General features: G+C 40.3%; 1 protein-coding gene across 2 annotated transcripts in view; it reads left to right on the top strand.

The window, feature by feature from the left end:
• Positions 1-19,373, top strand: part of RAPGEF5 (Rap guanine nucleotide exchange factor 5) — a 241,341-nt gene that overhangs the window by 157,512 nt on the left and 64,456 nt on the right. Inside the window, exons 10-11 of one of the 2 annotated variants that reach the window (XM_003252640.4) lie at positions 7,930-8,048; positions 8,512-8,600. In XM_003252640.4, coding sequence (XP_003252688.2) covers positions 7,930-8,048; positions 8,512-8,600 — 208 coding nt within the window. The other variant, XM_030822213.1, reaches the window with a different exon arrangement.

Genomic DNA, 19,373 nt, shown 5'->3' with positions numbered 1-19,373 from the left:
GTATCTGTCCACTTATCCGTCATTTGCCAGGTCATGCATTCACTTAACAGACATTGTTCTGGATGTAAAACCAAACCAACCCAGCCACTGTTCTCATGCAGCTGTCATCAGAGTGGAACTGACCGTGCCATTTCTCCTCCCTCTTCTACCCTCCACCCCACTCCCAAACCTGGTCATCAGCCAAGAACTTTTATATTGGAACTAGAGGCCTGCTGGAAAATATTTAATAAAATTTAAGCTTTTATGATAAACAATAACACCTGTGTGATTGAGTAGCCACTCTCAAAGGTCACATGGGAAGTGCAGAGTGTGAAGCAAGCTGTAGAAGCCAAATTACAGTAAACTGATGTAGGCACTAGACAAGAAAGACTGTTAAGACCATAAAGCACGTAGAAATTGGATTCAGTCAAGTAGGAAAATGCTACCCTAAAGCTTTTAGATTTTTGAGTTGTTTTCTGGACAGCAGGAAGATGAAATACATGACCAATATGGTGTAGTCTAAATTAATGAAAACTTAACACAAGCGTCTCTGGAAACTGTGAAATGTGAAGCATGCTAGGCTGTCTCTATTTGCATCCCTCTCTCCATTCTCACGTCTGCCCTGTGCTGGGACAGCAAGTCCTCACCACACATTGTGGAATGCATCACCCTGGATTTCTTGTCCTCCTGCTCTGAATGGGATGCAGCCAGTGGGAAGCATCAGCAAGAGATCAGAGAGTGGAAGGAGAGAAAGCTCATGATATTCCTCCTACCTCTGTCTGGCTTCCTTCTGTAGTTCTGGCAGTGACTGCACCTCCTCCTTGGTAGCTTCTCATTTATGCCTCCAGCTCCCAAAGGGATCCAATACTTACTTTTTACCTCCCCTTACCCCTTCCAGCCCAGGGCTAGTTAAGATCTCCCTCTTGTCTAGTCCTGGTTATCTCTCACCATTTTTGCTTAGTTTCATCAAACCTACCTACACAGCTGTAAATAGCCCCTTCATTAAACACTTTCAAAACCCTTCCTGAGTGTGCATTTTCCTGCCAGTATCCAGAATGATCTGTCAAGCTAATACAGCATGTTGAAATATATTCATAATAAAAAGACATTGACTTTATATTTTAAGATGCTACAGTCTATCCCATCTTTTCTGCCCTATTGTGCAGTAGGTTACTAGCTGAAGTTGGCCCTGGGATCAAATTCCTAGGCTTGCTCTGGTTTTAGGGTTATTAGACAAGTTGTTTTGTATGATGATATTCTTAGAAGCAATGAGATTTAATACATACAGTTTTTCTCTAGTAGCCAGAAGCTTTCTGTTTAGTCATGCATGTTGGTTTTCTGTTGGAGTTTGGTCAAGTTCCATAATAAATATGTTTATTTTCATATCTATAAAAGTCAGACTTTACCTAGAATTTATAAATGATGATGAATCCTATTAATCTTGTTTAGGCTTTCATTAGAGTTATTAATCTTAATATGTGTGGGATTAAAAAAAGGAAAGAACTAATTATCGTTATCTAAATACTCTCCTTCTGCCAGAGTATCCTGTACAAAGACATATTTGTTAGGCCAGCTCCTTTGTGGTCGGGTGAGTCCAAGTGGCTCACCTTGACATACATCTGCTAACTTAATCTCTCTCTTAATCAGTTCTATCTTGCCAGCAATATTCTTTTGACCTTTTTAAAAAACATCTGTTTACTTTTTTTTTCATGAGAAAAAGAATCATGAGATACATTGTCAGCAAATTATCTAAGGGTTGTTCTCGAATAAAATTCTTTTTGGCTAGAGGAGATTTTTTTTCAGATAAGTATTATAATTCTGCTGTACCCACATTTACAGAACAGAAACAGATGTGGGCATTGATGGCTTGGTCAGCTAGGCTTTATGTGAATTTCCATAGTACAAGATGGGAAGAGATACCTAACTGCTAAATCATGTGCCTTCTTCCTATTTAGGAGAGCCAACACTTTGGGCTTCTGTGAGAAAAGTGGAATCAAGATTAGTTTTGTAGAATCTTTGTGTTGGAAAGGGTGCAGAGCATAGCCCTGACTCTTGATCCAGAATCGTCTTCATTTGTTCTATGATATTGTTGATACACTCCGCTTCAGCTTGAGAGACAGAGCTGGGTCCATCTCTGCTGTTAGCACTTCTTTAAATTGGTCCCCAGTCAGCCACTTTTATCTCATCACCCACTAGTGGAAAGTCGCCTTTCTAGAATGTCATGAGTAATTCCAGGGCTTCCTCTCCCACAGGGTAGAGTGGCTCAGAAAGTGGAAATAATCTGCTGCTATTTATCCTCCTGAATTCTTCTTTCTTGGACCTTCCAGCTACCTGAACTGTACCTCTCAGGACATATTTCTCAGAGCCCTTTGTGGCTCCATGGGGCAGATTCATGTGTCCCCTGGCCAACAAATCTGTGTCCACAGACTCATCTCTGCTCAGTTTTTTTTTTTTTTTTCAATTTTAAGGTAAAACTTATATAACATAAAATTAGCCATTTTAAAGTCTATAATTCATGTCTACCCAATTCTTGACCCCATTAGGCCCGAGGCAGCTTATATACTGGGAGCCCCATCTCCACCAGCCTTAACCTGCGTGTCTCTGTGTCCCAAGTTGCATAGACATAGGTGCCCACAAATACAGCCTTCCTCTAAAGCCGGTCCCTGCCGCGTTTAGCTCTGTTCCTGCCTTGGTCACTGATTCGGGTCTGGTGGTCACTTCATTTTCCCCTTGCTGGGTCTCGAGCACTGCCTGATCTGAGCTGGTTGAGTTGTGGTCATACCACCGCATTCAGCTCCTGCCAACTCTCTTCCTCTCTTAGAATGAAAGCCCTTGTATGGCTTTCCCAAACCAGACAGGCCATCCAGAACTAAAAACTGGCTATGCTAGAACTTTTGACTCTCACTTTGGCCTAGACCTCCCTGTTGCCTGACCCACCAACAGATTGCCCTGCACTGGCAGTCAGCACGAGGGAAAGTGACATCTCCTTTGATAGTTGTCATCTACAATATAGATCATTGGCCATCTTAGGGGACATCTGTGGTTCTGGTTAAGGGCACTGGTGTCGAGCCTGTCTTGGTTCAGTCTCAGCTTCGCCATCTGTCTGCTCTGTGATCTCTCTTATTTAATCTCTGGGCTCCTGCCTCCATTTGTAAAATAGGAATTTTCATAGCATTAGTCTCACAGGATCATTATAGTGATTAGGTAAGGTAGTGGATCTTCAGCCCTTAGCTTTGCCTGCTGTATGGTAAGCCCTCAGTAAGTGTTAGTTGTCATAGGTTTATCTGCCTGGTTGTGGCTGATTCCTCCCCAGTTGCCCATTCCTGGTGGTTCTGTTTGTTGCATATGGCAGTGTTGTCTCCTTAGTTCTTGAGTTGTCGTTACCTCTGCCATTATGGGATAAAATTATATTAGGTATTAATGGTCCAGTAACTAATAATTGCATGATGTTTTACACCTCACAAAATACTTATTTTATCTCAAGTAGTGGCCAAGGCTCGGTGCTATCTCACATGAGCTACTCTCAGGCTAAGACCCAGAATTAGAGCAGGTCTTCTGATCTGATGTATATGTAACTCCTTGCCTAGCTTTGACATTGTCCAATGTAACAAGCATGCCAGCTGTTCTTCTCAGGTTAGCCCAGTCTATTTGAGTGCCTCAGCTAAGCTGATGGTCAGGATGCAAAGCAGGGCAGGCCAGTGCCCTGTGGAGTATGATGATCACCAGTAGAGTTTGATGATCCCTCCTTAGGAAGAGCGCCTCTCAGCAAAATGTCCCTCCTCTCTGGGCTGTGTCACAATTCAGAATTGAAATGTATTCTTAGAGATTTAAGGTGTTCTTTGGGAGACTGAGGTGGGCAGATTGCTTGAGCTCAGAAGTTCAAGACCAGCCTAGGCAACATGGTGAAACCCTGTCTCTACAAAATAAAATAAAAAATTAGCTGGGCCTGGTGGTATGTGCCTGTAGTCCCAGGTACTCAGGAGGCTGAGATGGGAGGATCACTTGAGCCCAAGAGGCAGAGTTGGCAGTGAGTTGAGATTGTGCCCCTGCACTCCAGCCTGGGTGACAGAGTGAGAATGTCCTCCCACCCCACCCCCCTCCAAAAAAAAGAAAAAAGAAATTTAATGTGTTGCTCTCTAAACCTCCACTTTAAAATGCAAATGCATTCATTCATCCTTTGTTTATAAATGTATTCAGTAAATGTTCATTGAGTGTCTGTGAAATGTCAAGACCTGGCTAACTATTGGGAATTCAAAGTCAAAGAAGATAGGGTACTTGCCCACAAGTGAGCTTGGGCAAGGTGGGGACAGAAAGTGCATCAGTAAGTGCTCCTGAGAGTGCTGAATTAGAAGGATACATGTGGTGCTGTGAAGTCACACAGAAGGGCCAACAAGATCAAACTGAAGACCGGGGGCTTCCTGGAGGAGGTGATTCTTGAAGTGAACTTTGTGGGATAAATAAGAGTTAGGCCAAGAAAGTTGTGAGATGAAAAGAGATATAACAAGCCTTTGGCTACAAATGCCTTCCTATCGGTTAACATCTTCAGTTAATGTGTTCACAGACCTAAGGGCAAACAGCATTGGAACTTGTGCTACTTGTATGACTTCTTGAGTGTCATAGTGTCAAGCTAGATGATTCTCAGCGTTTGCCATCTGAAAGGTTCTCTGGTACTGCCTGTTTCAGACAGGTTTGATTTTGGAGGAATGGGTCTGTTCAAGCTGACTTCTTTCCTTTATAATGAAATTTCCAAGATGTAGTCTTCTCTTCCTCCTTGTTCACTCACAGTTGAACACATTTTCCCCACTCCTGACCTAAAGTGACCTCATCATCACTTTTTCTTAGACTTATCTTTGTAAATGTTACAGCGTCAGGCAGGCTTTCTCCTGGAGTCTCCTGATACAGCACTTTCCTGGCTCTCCTCCTGGCTCATCTTGGTAGTGGTCTTCATGGTCTCTCTGTAAGTAGGTTCCCCCATGACTCGAATATTCTCCCACTTTACTTCTTCCCCTTACTGTGTTTTTAGCTCCTTTAATCCCCAATGTTCATAGTTCTGCCTCTTTGCTGCTCCTCCTTAACAATCTCATCCATTACCAAAGCTTAAATAATTCATAAATTTGTCTCTACCCTTGACCTTTGTCCAGAGGCCTCGTTCTTTATTTCTAACTGCTTGCTAAACGTCTGTGGCAGGCAGGCTGTCTTAGTACGAAACATCAGCATTTAAAATCAGAAGCATCGGTCTCACCAAAGCCGCTCCTTCATACACGTCCTCCCCTGTTTAATGGTATTTCCGTTCTCTCAGTCACCCACAGTTATCTTTGATTGTCAGATCCCATGGATGCTACTTTTGCATTGTCTCTTGCATTTGGACACATCTTAGGGTGCTGACCCAGTTATACTTATGTTGTCATGGAGCCTATTAACTTGTCAGTTAAGAGCAGGGTACTTGCCTCACTCATTTTCACTTGCCGCTTGGTGTCCAGAACAGTGCCTTATGCAAAGGAAGCAAGCCCTCACTATTTGTTGGATGAATGTCAATTAAGTGTTTTAATACTTTACCTGCATTTCATGAACTATTTGTCATTGAATATATTTTCTATTATTAGTTCTCTTAATACTTTTAATCTTAACCAATCAAGCACAAGAATAAAATTTCATACCCAGAACCTCAACTATGGTATTCTGTTCCTTCTCAGGATGAGAAATTAGTTAAGCATGCATGGGTCAGGAAACATTAATTTACCTTTCCTTCTTGAGAGCCAGATGTAATTCGTAGGATTATTACATTTTTATGGCAATTTTAGATAACGTATTTCCCTTTGTACATTAATTTTTCTACTTTTTCTCTTCTTTATTTCTAATAGGTCTTCAAAATGGAAAACTATCACAATGACATAGATGCTACTGATGTACATCAGTATAATTCAGCTCTTCCCCTGCCTGGCAGAGTGTGGCTGCTGTATGCACAGCCATGTAATACATATTAGTTACACAGGCATTAGAGAAGCCCTTCCCATCCATATGTATGTGCATGGCCTGTGGAAGTTAATAATGCTATATATCACATGCACATAGAATGTAAAACGTACTTCAGAATGACAGCAAGCTCATATAAAATGAGTATTGGCGCATGATTAAAGGAAACCAGGGAAAAATTTTTGTCCTTTCAGAGAACAGAATTATTTGTTTGTTCTGTGTGTCTCAGCATCCCAGATCTTCATTCTGCCTTTTTGTTTTTTTGCTTTTTGTTTTTCATTTTTTGGGGGGTTTTTGGGGTCAATATATGCACTTCTCTCCAGCCACCTTATTTCACTTCAGCCACATAGATAACAAAGGAACCCCTTTGGAGAAATGAAAGATAGCAATTACACATTGGTATTCATGTTACGGGAGTCCCACTGTCGTCCTCAGGGAGTTTAACAATGAATATCCAGCATTAATTGCCACAGTAACTGCACGCATCTGACCTTGCTGAAATGTAATACATCGGTTTTACATAGTGAAATTATTTACCACTAAAAGAGTAAAAAAGAATGATCATAAAATTATATTGCTGTTTAGAATGACAAATATTTTTTGTTTTTAAGAAAATCCTGGAGGACTTAAATTATTAGCTTATTGCATTTTCTTAGGAATCAGAATACCAGGAGGTAAAGTCACAATTTTTATCAGTGATTTGGCTGGCAATTAGGGCAAGATTAGTGCCTTCCTATTCTTATGAAAGGTGAATCAAATACATTGACATCCCTGATTAGCCTGTAGAACCAATTAATAAGGCACAATGGATATTTTTTTCTCTGTTGGGGGTGGGGATATCCTCTTTCATGTTTGTACCTGACCGTAGGTAGGTAGGATTTTCTCTAAGTAGGGGAAACGTGCTAGGAGCCCTAAGCACATAGTGCCTTTTTTAAAGAGGTGACATCATCTTTAAGGTGAAACCTACTTACTGTGAACTTTTCTTCCTTTAATCTTTCGCTCAAATCCTCAGAAATAGGGAAGCTAGATTTTCTGACATGCATCTTATAGTTCCTTTCTCCTGGGCTACCTTACGCTTACTGGGTGTTGCACATCAGAATTTCACACTAAACACTCTGAAAGTGTTCATGGCTCCGAGTTGGAGGCCACCCTGCTGGGTCAGCAGCAAGCTGTCCTCTGTGACAGAGCCACGTCAGCGGGCCACACTCACTCTGGGCTGTGGAAGCTGTGTGTGCAGAAATGAATGATGGTTCAGCCGTCTCTCCTTTTTGAAAAGGGACTGAGGTGAAGAAAGTCTGTGCAGTCATCCATGACATCCAAATTTCAGCCTAGATGAGATTCTAACTAGAAATCCATTTTTGCTTATATTCTGGCAAAACAAGTACATGATAAATTTGAAGGCCATCTCAAGTCTGAAAAAAAATTGAATTGAATGATGGAGTGGGTAGTTTTTTTTTTCTTGCCCGCCTTTTAAAGTAAGGGTGTAAAGTAAATGAATATATGTATTGATTACAACTACTGAATAGGGCTTGCTCATTGTCTTAATGTTTAAATAATGTATATTTTGTATGATTCAACTTTAATAGAGTGTTTAATAAACATCTACCAGGTAAAAGAGAATATAGTATACATGCAATTTGTATGTTGTGCTTTTTGAAACTTTGAACTTTGTAGTCCCTAAATTGTTTAGGTAGTATTAAAAATAAACTCTGAATTCCACCTCCACTTTATTTTCTATTTCCTTTAAAGTATTTATGTCTCTCTAATGTTTTAAGTTTTCATAGCACTTGAGCCTGGATACTTTAATATTAGAGGGAGATTTTTGACCAGACTCCTAATTTATTCTGAACCTTTAAAGAGATGATACTGTAAAGCAACTCTAGAAAATACAGCTTTAGTTAGCTCCATTTTCCCCCCACTTTTAATTTTCTCTCTCTTTTTCCTTCTCTCATCCATCATCCCTGTCCACAATTAAAGCAAGATGGTGAAGTGACGACTGTTCAGGTTAAAGAGCAAGACCGGAGCGTCCTGGTGCTGAAGAAAGTGCAGTGCTGTGGCCCAGCCCCCACAGCTGGGAGTGCGGAGAGCCATTGGAGGTGAGAGTTTCCCTGCAGCCACAGAGGCACGCGCTCCGGTTTCCTTTTCCCTGCCTGCCTTCCCTTCCCTTGCTCCATCCATCTCACTCGCTCTCTGCCTCCTCTACCCTCCCTCCCTCTCTTTTCTCTCCGCCTCTCCAGTGTTCTAGCTGACTGCAGAGCTCTTAGCAGCCAGATGGACTCAGTTCCCAGTGAAAGGACAGGGATGGCAAGATCTTTTAGCATTTAGGGGATGCCTTTGTTAGTAACCGTTCACAATGGGCAGCTCCCGGCTGAGGGTCTTTGACCCTCATTTGGAGAGGAAAGATTCCGCCGCGGCGCTCTCAGACCGAGAGCTGCCCTTGCCTACCTTCGATGTGCCTTATTTCAAATACATCGACGAGGAGGATGAGGACGATGAATGGAGCAGCCGCTCGCAGTCTTCCACCGAGGATGACTCAGTGGACTCTCTGCTCTCTGACAGATATGTGGTGGTGTCCGGGACCCCGGAGAAGATTTTGGAGCACCTTTTGAATGACTTGCACCTGGAAGAAGTCCAGGACAAAGAAACAGGTAAGGCTCTGAGTAGCTCATGCTTCCAGACTCACAGCAGCTGATGCCCTTGTCAGTACCCTTAGGGGCAAGGTTCCCACTGTTAGCTGAAACCGGGGTGGGGAGAAATAGCATATGCTTTGTGCGACTCGTCCCTTGCCTTGTGCTGACTTGTTTAAATCCAGTAAATGGACACATGTAGATCCCAAGCAGCTCCCTGGGAAGTAGCTGTACAAAGAAAATGATATGAAGCCAGCTGTTCTTGTTTCTTTGGCAATTTTTCCCGAATCTCACCTAAAGGCAGTTGGCAAGAGACCAATGTTCATTGGAAAGAAATACAAGGGGGAGGAGGGTTAGCAGGCGTTCACCTGGCATGTAGGCAGTGCTGAGCTGGAGGGAGCAGCCTCCGTGCTGAAATGTCAACAATTAATGCAACTACTCAGCAGCTACATGCTTAGTGGCAACTTCTGCCTTTTTCCAAGTGGTTTACAAACTGCCTGGTCAGAACAAGCCCCGAGGTGCAGACTATGATACTCACAGCTTTTCAGAGCAGAAATTGTAATGCACTAAAACCTTATTGATCAGACTTCTTGTATTTTAAATTTAATCTGAGAGTAAAACACTCATTTTGCTTTTTCACCCATGCACTTTTGGAAGCACTACTATTCCACTTACAAAATGACTTATCTGTAACTTCCTTTATCTCAGAAGGGAGAGTACTTGCTTCTCTTAACCAGAATTTGTAATTTGTTCCATGCTGGAGCAGTTATTCCAATGAATAGGCCTCTGACTGTAGCCTGCATTTTGCAACTTGATCCCTAATTAAAATGCACTTTTTGCTCCTACCATAGCACCTGTGAGACCCACAGTTTCCTTAGGTTTTTACCATGCAAGGAGGATTGTGAAATGACAGCTTAGGTGGGAACAAGAATTTCCTTGTGTCCCTGGAGTTTTGTCTGAACATAGATGATGTCTAGGTCTATATTGCATTCTAAAGGACAATAAGAGAAACAAGGATGTGTGAAATACATAAGTGGGCAAAAAAACAGTATCAAAATGACCTAATCATGTATGCTACAGTAAAGTTATTGTGTAATTTTAAAATTCAGATAGATACCTTATTTTGCATATGTTTGAAGACAAAATCAGTAGTTGTCATTTATATGCACTAAACAAACAGCTAAAAGAAAAACATTCTCTTGGCATTTGCTAGGTTGATTTTGTATGTCTATAGATTAGTATTTTGTGCATCTGAGCACTATTCCCATGTTCTGCTTCATCAAATATAATCATCATGGAAGGTGGGTCTAATTTTCAGTCTACTGATTACCAGACTGCTTTGCACAGGTGTTTTGAACTAGAATACAGACAAATTATCTGTCATGGAAAAGACACTTCAGCAGAGGTTTGGAAAGATTGAATATTTCCCTCTTCTTAATAACACTACAGTTCTATAGTGCAAGACTTTGTGTCTGGGTCACATTAGTAAGCAGGGAAATTATTATAACCTGCCCAGGCCTAGCTTGATTTCATTTTCTTTTTAATTGTCATTAGTTTGTGTTCTCTTTACTTTTGAGAAAATGGCTCAGGTGCTCACAGGTTCCCACTACTTAACACTGGGAATGGCAAATCACTCTCATTATTGTTGCTAATGTCAGAATTTGCCTGCTATTGGGAAATATAGTGGTTTGCATCCTGTCTAGTGACTTATTCTTGCTTTCTTCTCAGTTATACTAACCCCTGGGATCACATGTGTCACTTCTGCCATGTGCTCACAAAGCCAAGCGGACCAGGACTTCATGGCTTGACTCTCCTACCACCAACCTAAGTGGGGAAGAAGGGGTTGGTTGGGATCACTTCACCTAATTCCTGTTCATTTCCTTAGAGTTTGGGGGAAGGACACAAATGAAACTTTAGAGTTTTGCAGAGACAACTGAGTGGCAAAAATGGTAACAACTTTCACCAAAGAAAGATTTTATGAAAATGGAAAAGTCAACTTTGGAGAAAATGATTAATGTGTATATAAAAGAGATGCCTAAGTGGAAGTCAGTGTAGCTCTTCCAAACTTTGAGAACGGCACTTAGAAAAAACACAACAGAAAATCCACCATGTGGTTTCTGTTAATAAGATTATAAGAAATATAATAAACGTAAAATAAATGTGTGCAAATTGAAGAAAAGGAGATATTAACAGCTCGAATACTAAATAAATCAGATATTTGAAGTAACAGGACCCCTTGTCGCTGACAAAGGTGAATTCTAGTTCTTGATCTCAGTCAGGTAAGCAACCCTCATTATCAAAGGCCCGGGTGTGCAGGAGCTGAAGAGAGTTGCATAAACCATATGGAGGACAGATGGAGGAAAATGAAAAGGGGCTGCAATAAAAGTACACAGCAGCATTTTTATGTTCTTGAGCGCCCCTTTTAGGGAGATGGAGCCATCTGGGGCCGCGTGCAGCCATATGGTGGCCCTCCACATGGCCCAATAGCAGTGAGGAGGAGAGGATCCATGGGAAAAAAGGAATGGTCCTGGAGGCTGGGATGAGCCTGTTCTGGATTCTTACATTTTTGGACCCACCAGAGGCTGGGGAAGATAACTGAACAAGAGATGTGAGTAATTTCTCATCCCTTTCCCACAAAAGTCACTAATTTGTGATAACGTAGGTGCAGGACCCAGTAGAGGAGGCCCTCTGTGCTCCCATAGGACAAGTGGAAGTGATTACTGATTGATGTTAACATACAAATAGATAAAGTTTACTCCATTGAATATAGCCGGGAGGAGAATGCCAGGGCTATTAAGATAAGGCATTTCTGTTGTTACTGGACTCAAGAATAGAATAGGAAACAACTAAACAATTCATATAGTATTCTATCAGCAAATCAAGCTTTTTAAAGGGAAAATAATTCTAGAGATGCTTAAAAGCAACTTACTAATGATTTTCTTAAATGAGTTGACTCGCACACACCTACTATGTATACTATTTTCATAATCCCTCAAGTACATATCTTTCCTCCTTTGTAGTGAAAGGCACAAGAAGTCATCCAGTATGATATCTATGGAATGAAGGAATGCATGAGTGAATGAGTGAATTTCTTTTCTTTTTTTTGAGACAGAGTCGCAGTCTATCACCCAGGCTGGAGTATGATCTTGGTTCACTGCAACCTCTGACTCTCGGGTTCAAGCGATTCTCCTGCCTCAGCCTCCAGAGTAGCTGGGATTGCAGGGGCCCACCACCACGCCCAGCTAATTTTTGTATTTTTGGTAGGGACAGAGTTTCACCATGTTTGTCAGGCTGGTCTCGAACTCCTGACCTCGTGATCCGCCTGCCTTGGCCTCCCAAAGTGCTGGGATTACAGGCGTGAGCCGCCGTGCCTAGCCGAGTGAATTTCCTAAACTCTTAAAGAGAAGATCAATGGGAAGTGCTGATAAGGAACAAGCAAACCAACCAGGCATTTGGGTCTTTATTTGCAGCCAGTTTTGAAATGTTCATTCATCTGTGACAAGCTCCCTTTTTGTTTACTAAGTTAGCAATAACACTCCCTGAGAGCAAGCAGCAATGAAATTCATTGTCATCTAAATTTTTCAGCATTTCTTCTTTTGTCTGATAGTTCTTCATTGTTTAAAGTAGGAAAACTATGAGTCTGGTAACTAGATATTTGTGAACCTGGACAGTGATTGAAGCTGTTTTCAAAGATTTCCTTTTTTTTCCCAAGGTTCAGGTTTTGACTTGAAATATTTTGAAATGTTAGAGGAAAATCAAGTTGTTTCTGAGCTTTATCTTTTCCCAGAAATGGGGCAAACATCACTGGGCATGAGATTTATATGAGAGAATTACGAGGAAGGTAAGAAAGAAAAAAACAAGGAGCTGTGAGTTAGAGGAGTTGAAGGGATGGGGGAGCAAGTTTGGGCCCAGCCAGTCCTGCTCTGTTGTGGTCCTGCTGGTGACTGTACCTAGTTAACCCTTTCTCCTCCCTAGAGAGGATAAAGTGTGTTTTGCTTACAGATGCTTCTGTAGTGAATGATGATTTCTGTTTCAAAGCAGGGGGAAAACTGTGGATTATACGGAGAAACCCCTTCTTACTGATTTTTCTTTCTGAATCTGTGTTACAACAGGTCTACCTTAGGGAAAACATCTGAAATATGTTATTTCCCATTTCCTTATTCATCTTTTTGAAGAAAATGTACTTATGATTACAAGTTTCCAAGAAAAAAAAAGCCAACAGAGAGTAGAATAGTAGGAATAGGTAAAGCCTACCAGCTGATTCTCATTAGGCCTGACCTGATTTCTTTTAGGTATGGCTGCTTTTTTTTTCATGAGGTTATCATTCAGTATATTGTTAACGTGCCTCTGTGTTGAAATGTCTACACAGCCTGCCTTGATTCTTTCAGAGATACCTCAGTGTTGGGGGGCTGGCGTTTAGCAGCACATAGTAGGTTGAGCATGTGATTGAAAAAGTGAGTTCGTTACTGTTCTAGAGGAAACAACCTCGTGAAAGTGCCTGTTTTATATTGTAGGAGTGTCTCACTCAACTGAAGAGTCCAGAAGCTCTTGATGGTCAACCTAGTGACTTTTTTTTTTTTTTTTTTGAGAGGGAGTCTCACTCTGTCACCAGGCTGGAGTGCAGTGGCGTGATCTCGGCTCACTGCAACCTCCACCTCCCAAGTTCAAGCGATTCTCCTGCCCTAGCCTCCCAAGTAGCTGGGACTACAGATGTGCACCACCACGCCCAGCTAATTTTTGTATTTTCAGTAGAGACGGGGTTTCACCATGTTGGCCAGGATAGTCTCAATCTCTTGACCTTGTGATCCACCCGCCTCAGCCTCTCAAAGTGCTGGGATTACAGACGTGAGCCACTACGCCCAACTGTGATGTTTTTTAAGCATTGCACTGATAAAACATTAAGTAAAGTGAGGGCAGGCACCTCATTTTCTTCTTTTTTTTTAAATTTTATTATTATTATCCTTTTAGGGTACATGTGCACAATGTGCAGGTTTGTTACATATGTATCCATGTGCCATGTTGGTGTGCTGCACCCATTAACTCGTCATTTAGCATTAGGTATATCTCCTAATGCTGTCCCTCCCCCCTCCCCCCACCCCACAACAGTCCCTGGAGTGTGACATTCCCCTTCCTGTGTCCATGTGTTCTCATTGTTCAATTCCCACCTATGAGTGAGAACATGCGGTGTTTGGTTTTTTGTCTTTGCAATAGTTTGCTGAGAATGATGGTTTCCAGTTTCATCCATGTCCCTACAAAGGATATGAACTCATCATTTTTTATGGCTGCATGGTATTCCATGGTGTATATGTGCCACATTTTCTTAATCCAGTCTATCGTTGTTGGACATTTGGGTTGGTTCCAACTCTTTGCTATTGTGAATAGTGCCGCAGTAAACATACGTGTGCATGTGTCTTTATAGCAGCATGATTTATAATCCTTTGGGTATATACCCAGTAATGGGATGGCTGAGTCAAATGGTATTTCTAGTTCTAGATCCCTGAGGAATCACCACACTGACTTCCACAATGGTTGAACTAGTTTACAGTCCCACCAACAGTGTTAAAGTGTTCCTATTTCTCCACATCCTCTCCAGCACCTGTTGTTTCCTGACTTTTTAATGATTGCCATTCTAACTGGTGTGAGATGGTATCTCATTGTGGTTTTGATTTGCATTTCTCTGATGGCCAGTGATGATGAGCATTTTTTCATGTGTTTTTTGGCTGCATAAATGTCGTCTTTTGAGAAGTGTCTGTTCATATCCTTTGCCTACTTTTTGATGGGGTTGTTTGTTTTTTTCTTGTAAATTTGTTTGAGTTCATTGTAGATTCTGGATATTAGCCCTTTGTCAGATGAGTAGGTTGCGAAAATTTTCTCCCATTTTGTAGGTTGCCTGTTCACTCTGATGGTGGTTTCTTTTGCTGAGGCACCTCATTTTCTATTAACTTTTTAATCTTGTCTCCTGCCAACACCAAGCTCATGATAATCCCTTGATATTTAGTTATGTAATTTTCATGGAGGAAAATTAAGAATATCTTTCTTCTTCCCCTTGGAAAGATAGAAGACAACGTAAGTGGACTTCTTTCTTGCTTACCTTGCCTTTTAGCATTCCTGGAATGATCTTGGGTGCCTGTCTTCCAGGCTTTTTCTCCCAGGTTGCCAGACCATAATAACCCTGTAGCAACATGACTTTTGCTGTACTAAAAATTTTTGAGGGTAGGTAAATATTTAGATGGCGGTAAGTCTTTTCATGATTTTGTACAATTGATATGCACATGACATTATCTTGTATTTATATCTTTTTATTTCTGTAAGGTCATGTAATAAACAGACCAGTGTAGCTTATCTGTAGCTGCACATTAGCAGCACCTGGGATGCTTTTAACAAAACAGCAATGTCCAGAGATCCTAATTCAGTTGGGCTGAGTTGGGGCCTAGGCCTTAAGGCCTTTAAAAGTTCCCCAGGTGATGCAGTCTGCAGCCAAGTTGAAAGACACTGAAATAGAACATTGTCTCACTTCCATGTTTTGAAAGACCAATTCCAGGTTTCTATTGGTTATAGATATACAGAGAGTTAGGAACAACGTTCCCCCATGTCCAGCCTCATGTCCGCTGGCCCCTGTCCTGGAGTTCTGCAGCCTGAGAAGTTCATAACTGACAAACCTACACTGCCAGTCCTTCCATTAAAGTGGTTTTGGATAAAAGGAGACCATCAGAGGGAACAGAGGTACTGGACACACAAAATGTTTGGTTTCTAATCTCTTGGAATGAGAAGGTGTGACTATAGTGAAAAGCCATTTGGATTTTTGTGTGGGTTCTGTCACACGACACAAATTCCTGGATGGTCCTTAGGTTTCACAGCCAAGAATGCTTCTGAGAGAAATAATGTTTTAAGAAAGGAGAAAATGCATATAGCAGAGTAGAAAGGTTACTAAAATGAGATTCTAAAGTCTTGAGTACCGACTCTGGGCTCCATTAAAAAAACAGCCCAAGACTTTGAGCAAGTAATAAATGAAATGATCTCTGAAGTATCTTTCATCACTAATACCCTTTGATTCAAAGGGATCTATATTTTCTTTCCTTGCAAAATATGTTACAGAACCATAGAATTTTAGGTGGGAGGGAGACCTGAGAATTGGTGTAGATGACCTCCAGAGTCATTTTATGCTGAAAACACCATCACATAGCCCTTGCACGAGGGCTTAGGAAATTTGGTCTAACTTCATATTACTGCCACATTTCGTCAGCCTCATAGAGCTGTTAGAATGTTAACGGGGTATTAAGCTTAGAATCCAAGGCTCAGTGGCCATACCTGGTGATGATTTAAGTGTGTTTTTATATAACCTTGTCCAATGGGAAACTTTTTAAGTTCCTTTGAGAAATTATGCCATAACATTTCTAAAGAATAGCTTTGATTTGTCACCCTACTACTAAATTCCATTTGCAGAATTTTATTACCAAGCCATTTTGGGATATTCAGAAATAGTGTTGCAGGAGAAAAGCAGCAGTTTTCCCTCAGTGATGAAATATACTACATCATATCTCTTCTACTAGCCATTTCCCGGCAATTCCTTAACTTTTAGCTTTATACACTGCTTCTATAAAAAATGTAACTGTGCATTTTTAGTTATTGAGTTTCTGAATACCTTAGAAAAATTTAGTTCCTTTATTTATTTAATTCCTTTAAATATCTTTGACTTCCAATTGCATAGGCACTGTTTTAAATGCCAGGGATACAAAATAGACAAACTCCTTACCCTCCTGAAGGCTTATATTCTATTGGAGGGAATCAGACAATAAATAAAATAAGTAGGAAAATATTGTATATTAGATGATGGGTTGCTAAATAACCAATATCATTATAGGCACTAATTTGGGATAACTATATCCGTGTCTTTAAAAATAAAAAAGCTGGAGGATATTTTAATGTATTTAAAGTATTTTAAGAATTAATGTGAAACTTCTGGTCAAATGCAACGAAGTTCAGAATCAAAAGAAATACACTTAATTGAAATTTTAAAAATAACATAAAAGAACATTGAAGTATGTATAGGTATTCCCAGTTGGTAAATCACTATTGTTAGAACCCATAGAATCTGCATTTGTGGAAATGTTTGATAAGGATATCAGGCTTTTACCATCTTAAACTGTGAAAATCGCTTTATCCAACGCAAATAACTGGACTGGGCTGCTACTTAGTCTTTTTCAGCTTTATGAAACTGTCACTTCAAAATCTTAGATTAAGCACTTTGGGAGGCCAAGGTGGGCAGATGACTTGAGGTCAGGAGTTCGAGACCAGCCTGGCCAACATGGTAAAACCCCGCCTCTACTAAAAATACAAAAATTAGCCCGAAGTGGTGGCACTGAGGCATGAGAATTGCTTGAATGCTAGAGGGGGAGGTTTCAGTGAGCTGAGATTGCACCACTGCAGTCCAGCCTGGACGACAGAGTGAGACTCTGTCTCAAAAAAAAAAAAAAAAAAAAAAAAATTAGATTAATTTGTTTGCATACATGCTAATAAAAAAAAAATCAGTGAAAGACTGAATTCATTAGCACAAACTCCAGCTGCCCTGGGTGTGCCTCAGATGCAGATGAAGAGTACCACTGTTTGGTAAAGGCTTGTTTTTCCAGATAAAGCAAAGACTTGAAACAGCTGTCCACAGTGACAGTACAAATCCCCAAAATGGTGTCAAGAGAGAAAAAGTGCTCAAGTTAGAATATGATTTCTGTTCTACTTTATAATGTGTGTGCTGGGGTTTTTGTTTTGGTTTGGTTTGGATTTTGGTCGTTCTTGAGCTTCTCTCCTAATTACTGGTATGGAGAATGTAATGTACAGTATTTGTTGACCATAATTGAAGCATTGGAAGGCTTTATAAATTAGTGTTGACAAAGTGATGAGATAATTAGAATTGTGTAGAAATTTTCTCAGTTGTTTCACTTATAAAAGTAGAGGCTTTAGGCCACATGACATTTGAGGACCCTTCTAGCTATGAGAACCAGGTTCAAAGATTACTCCAGACACCAGTTTATTTATTCAAACCTTGTCCCATTAGATGGATCCTTTTGCAAGATAATTATCCCCATTTAATGGACATAGAAGCCAAGGTAGAAGTTAATTCAGTTGCTTAGTGATTGAGCCACAATTTGAATCGGGAAATGAGCCCAAATATATTCTGAATTTTATCCCAAAGATTATTTTTGCTAGAGACTGGAATCATGGATGAAAGGCATAATTGAAGTAAAAATCTACATTCAACTCAAGCTATAAGCCCCAAATCAGGTGCTTCAGTACCCATTTAAGAGCGTTCTAATCTCCAGCACAAAGACCTGCTTCTTGGATTCCAGCTGTGAGCAGAATGGCCACTGGATGAGCTAACTGCTTCAAAAAGGTTGAGCGAGAGAGAGGAGAGAGAAAGAGAGAGGTCCTAGTTCCAGGACACTGTATCAGACTACTCACATGAGAAGTGATTAAAAATTAAATTTTGACTGTGGATTTCATTTGAGGTGCTCATCTTCTGGGTTAATCTATTCTCACCACCTTTGAACATGCAATATTATGTATGATAACAAGGGAATTGATGCTTTTACACTGCCAGTAGATTGTGGGTTAATTAATACCCTTGTTGTTAATGAAGCAAGGTGAAGTGAAGTGAGACCCAGCTGAAGCATAAGATCATTAACATACACTGATTAATAATGGAAATGTGGAAGTTTTCATTACAACACAACCAATGGGCAAAGGAAGATATTTAATGGGTAAGGATATATTTAATAGGAGTATAGCATACCTTTCAGGGAAACAATCTCGATTTAGAATGAGAATGGATCATTGGAATGCATTTTTTTAATTGCATCATTTTCATGTTTATACCACATTTGAGCTGTAGTTTATTATCTGAATTTTAATTTTACAAACAATTTCAGCATGAAAGGTTATGCAAATATTACAGTTTTCCAAATAAGAAAGTATTCAGAAAAATGTAGAGTAGTTTATTCAATGATTACCTAATATTTCTAGTAAACTATGTGGAGAGATGAATACTTTCATTAAACTTTTAATTTTATGATTTGCTTTCATCCTCCACCCTTGTTTATTCTGTGACCACTGTTAGAATTTACTACGATAAATGCATAGGAATGTATATGTATATTTATTTATAAAGTAGAAAATAAGACATTGGGTAACTAAACTTGTAATATTTAATTAAAGGGAAACTACGGTTGGCTTCACAGATGTGGCTTTTGCCACAAAAGGTTGACCATTTTACAGTAGACTTTGTAAAGGGAAAGTTGAAGTGGAAGTCTAGAGCATGCCAGAAACAAACCAAAGTATTACAGGGTTCTAGGAAATTAATTTCAAGAGGATCTGAAGATAGGAAATGGAAAAAGGAGTACATGAGGGGGAAAGAATGACCTTAGAAATTAGATCCTTAACTTCCAGACTCTAAGAATTGTGGAAAACTTGGGCATCTTAACAGTTTATGGACTTTTCTTCTTTAAATACTTTGAAGGAAAATGTCAACCACTTTCTGACAGGTTAGAGTGAAGGTTTTGTCCTAGAGGCTGAAGGTGAGATAATCTGGAAGTTCCTGCACACGGTGTTCTATCTAAAGGACATATGCATGTGACTGCTTATTTCCTCGAAGTCAGTTTCAGTGCTGAGCTCAACCCCTGAACCCCGATTTTCCTGTGTAAACTGCAGCCAGCATGGAAGATGGAGAAGTCAGTGGACTTTCTACTTTATTCATATTTGCATATGTTGTTTTCTTTTTATCCTTTATTTATGTTTATTTGCTTC

The sequence above is a fragment of the Nomascus leucogenys genome, chromosome 11 (assembly GCF_006542625.1).
Source record: "Nomascus leucogenys isolate Asia chromosome 11, Asia_NLE_v1, whole genome shotgun sequence".
In the NCBI taxonomy this organism is placed as follows: Eukaryota; Metazoa; Chordata; class Mammalia; order Primates; family Hylobatidae; genus Nomascus; species Nomascus leucogenys.
The sequence above is the reverse complement of the archived record's forward strand: the minus strand, read 5'-3'. Positions and strand labels throughout refer to the sequence as shown.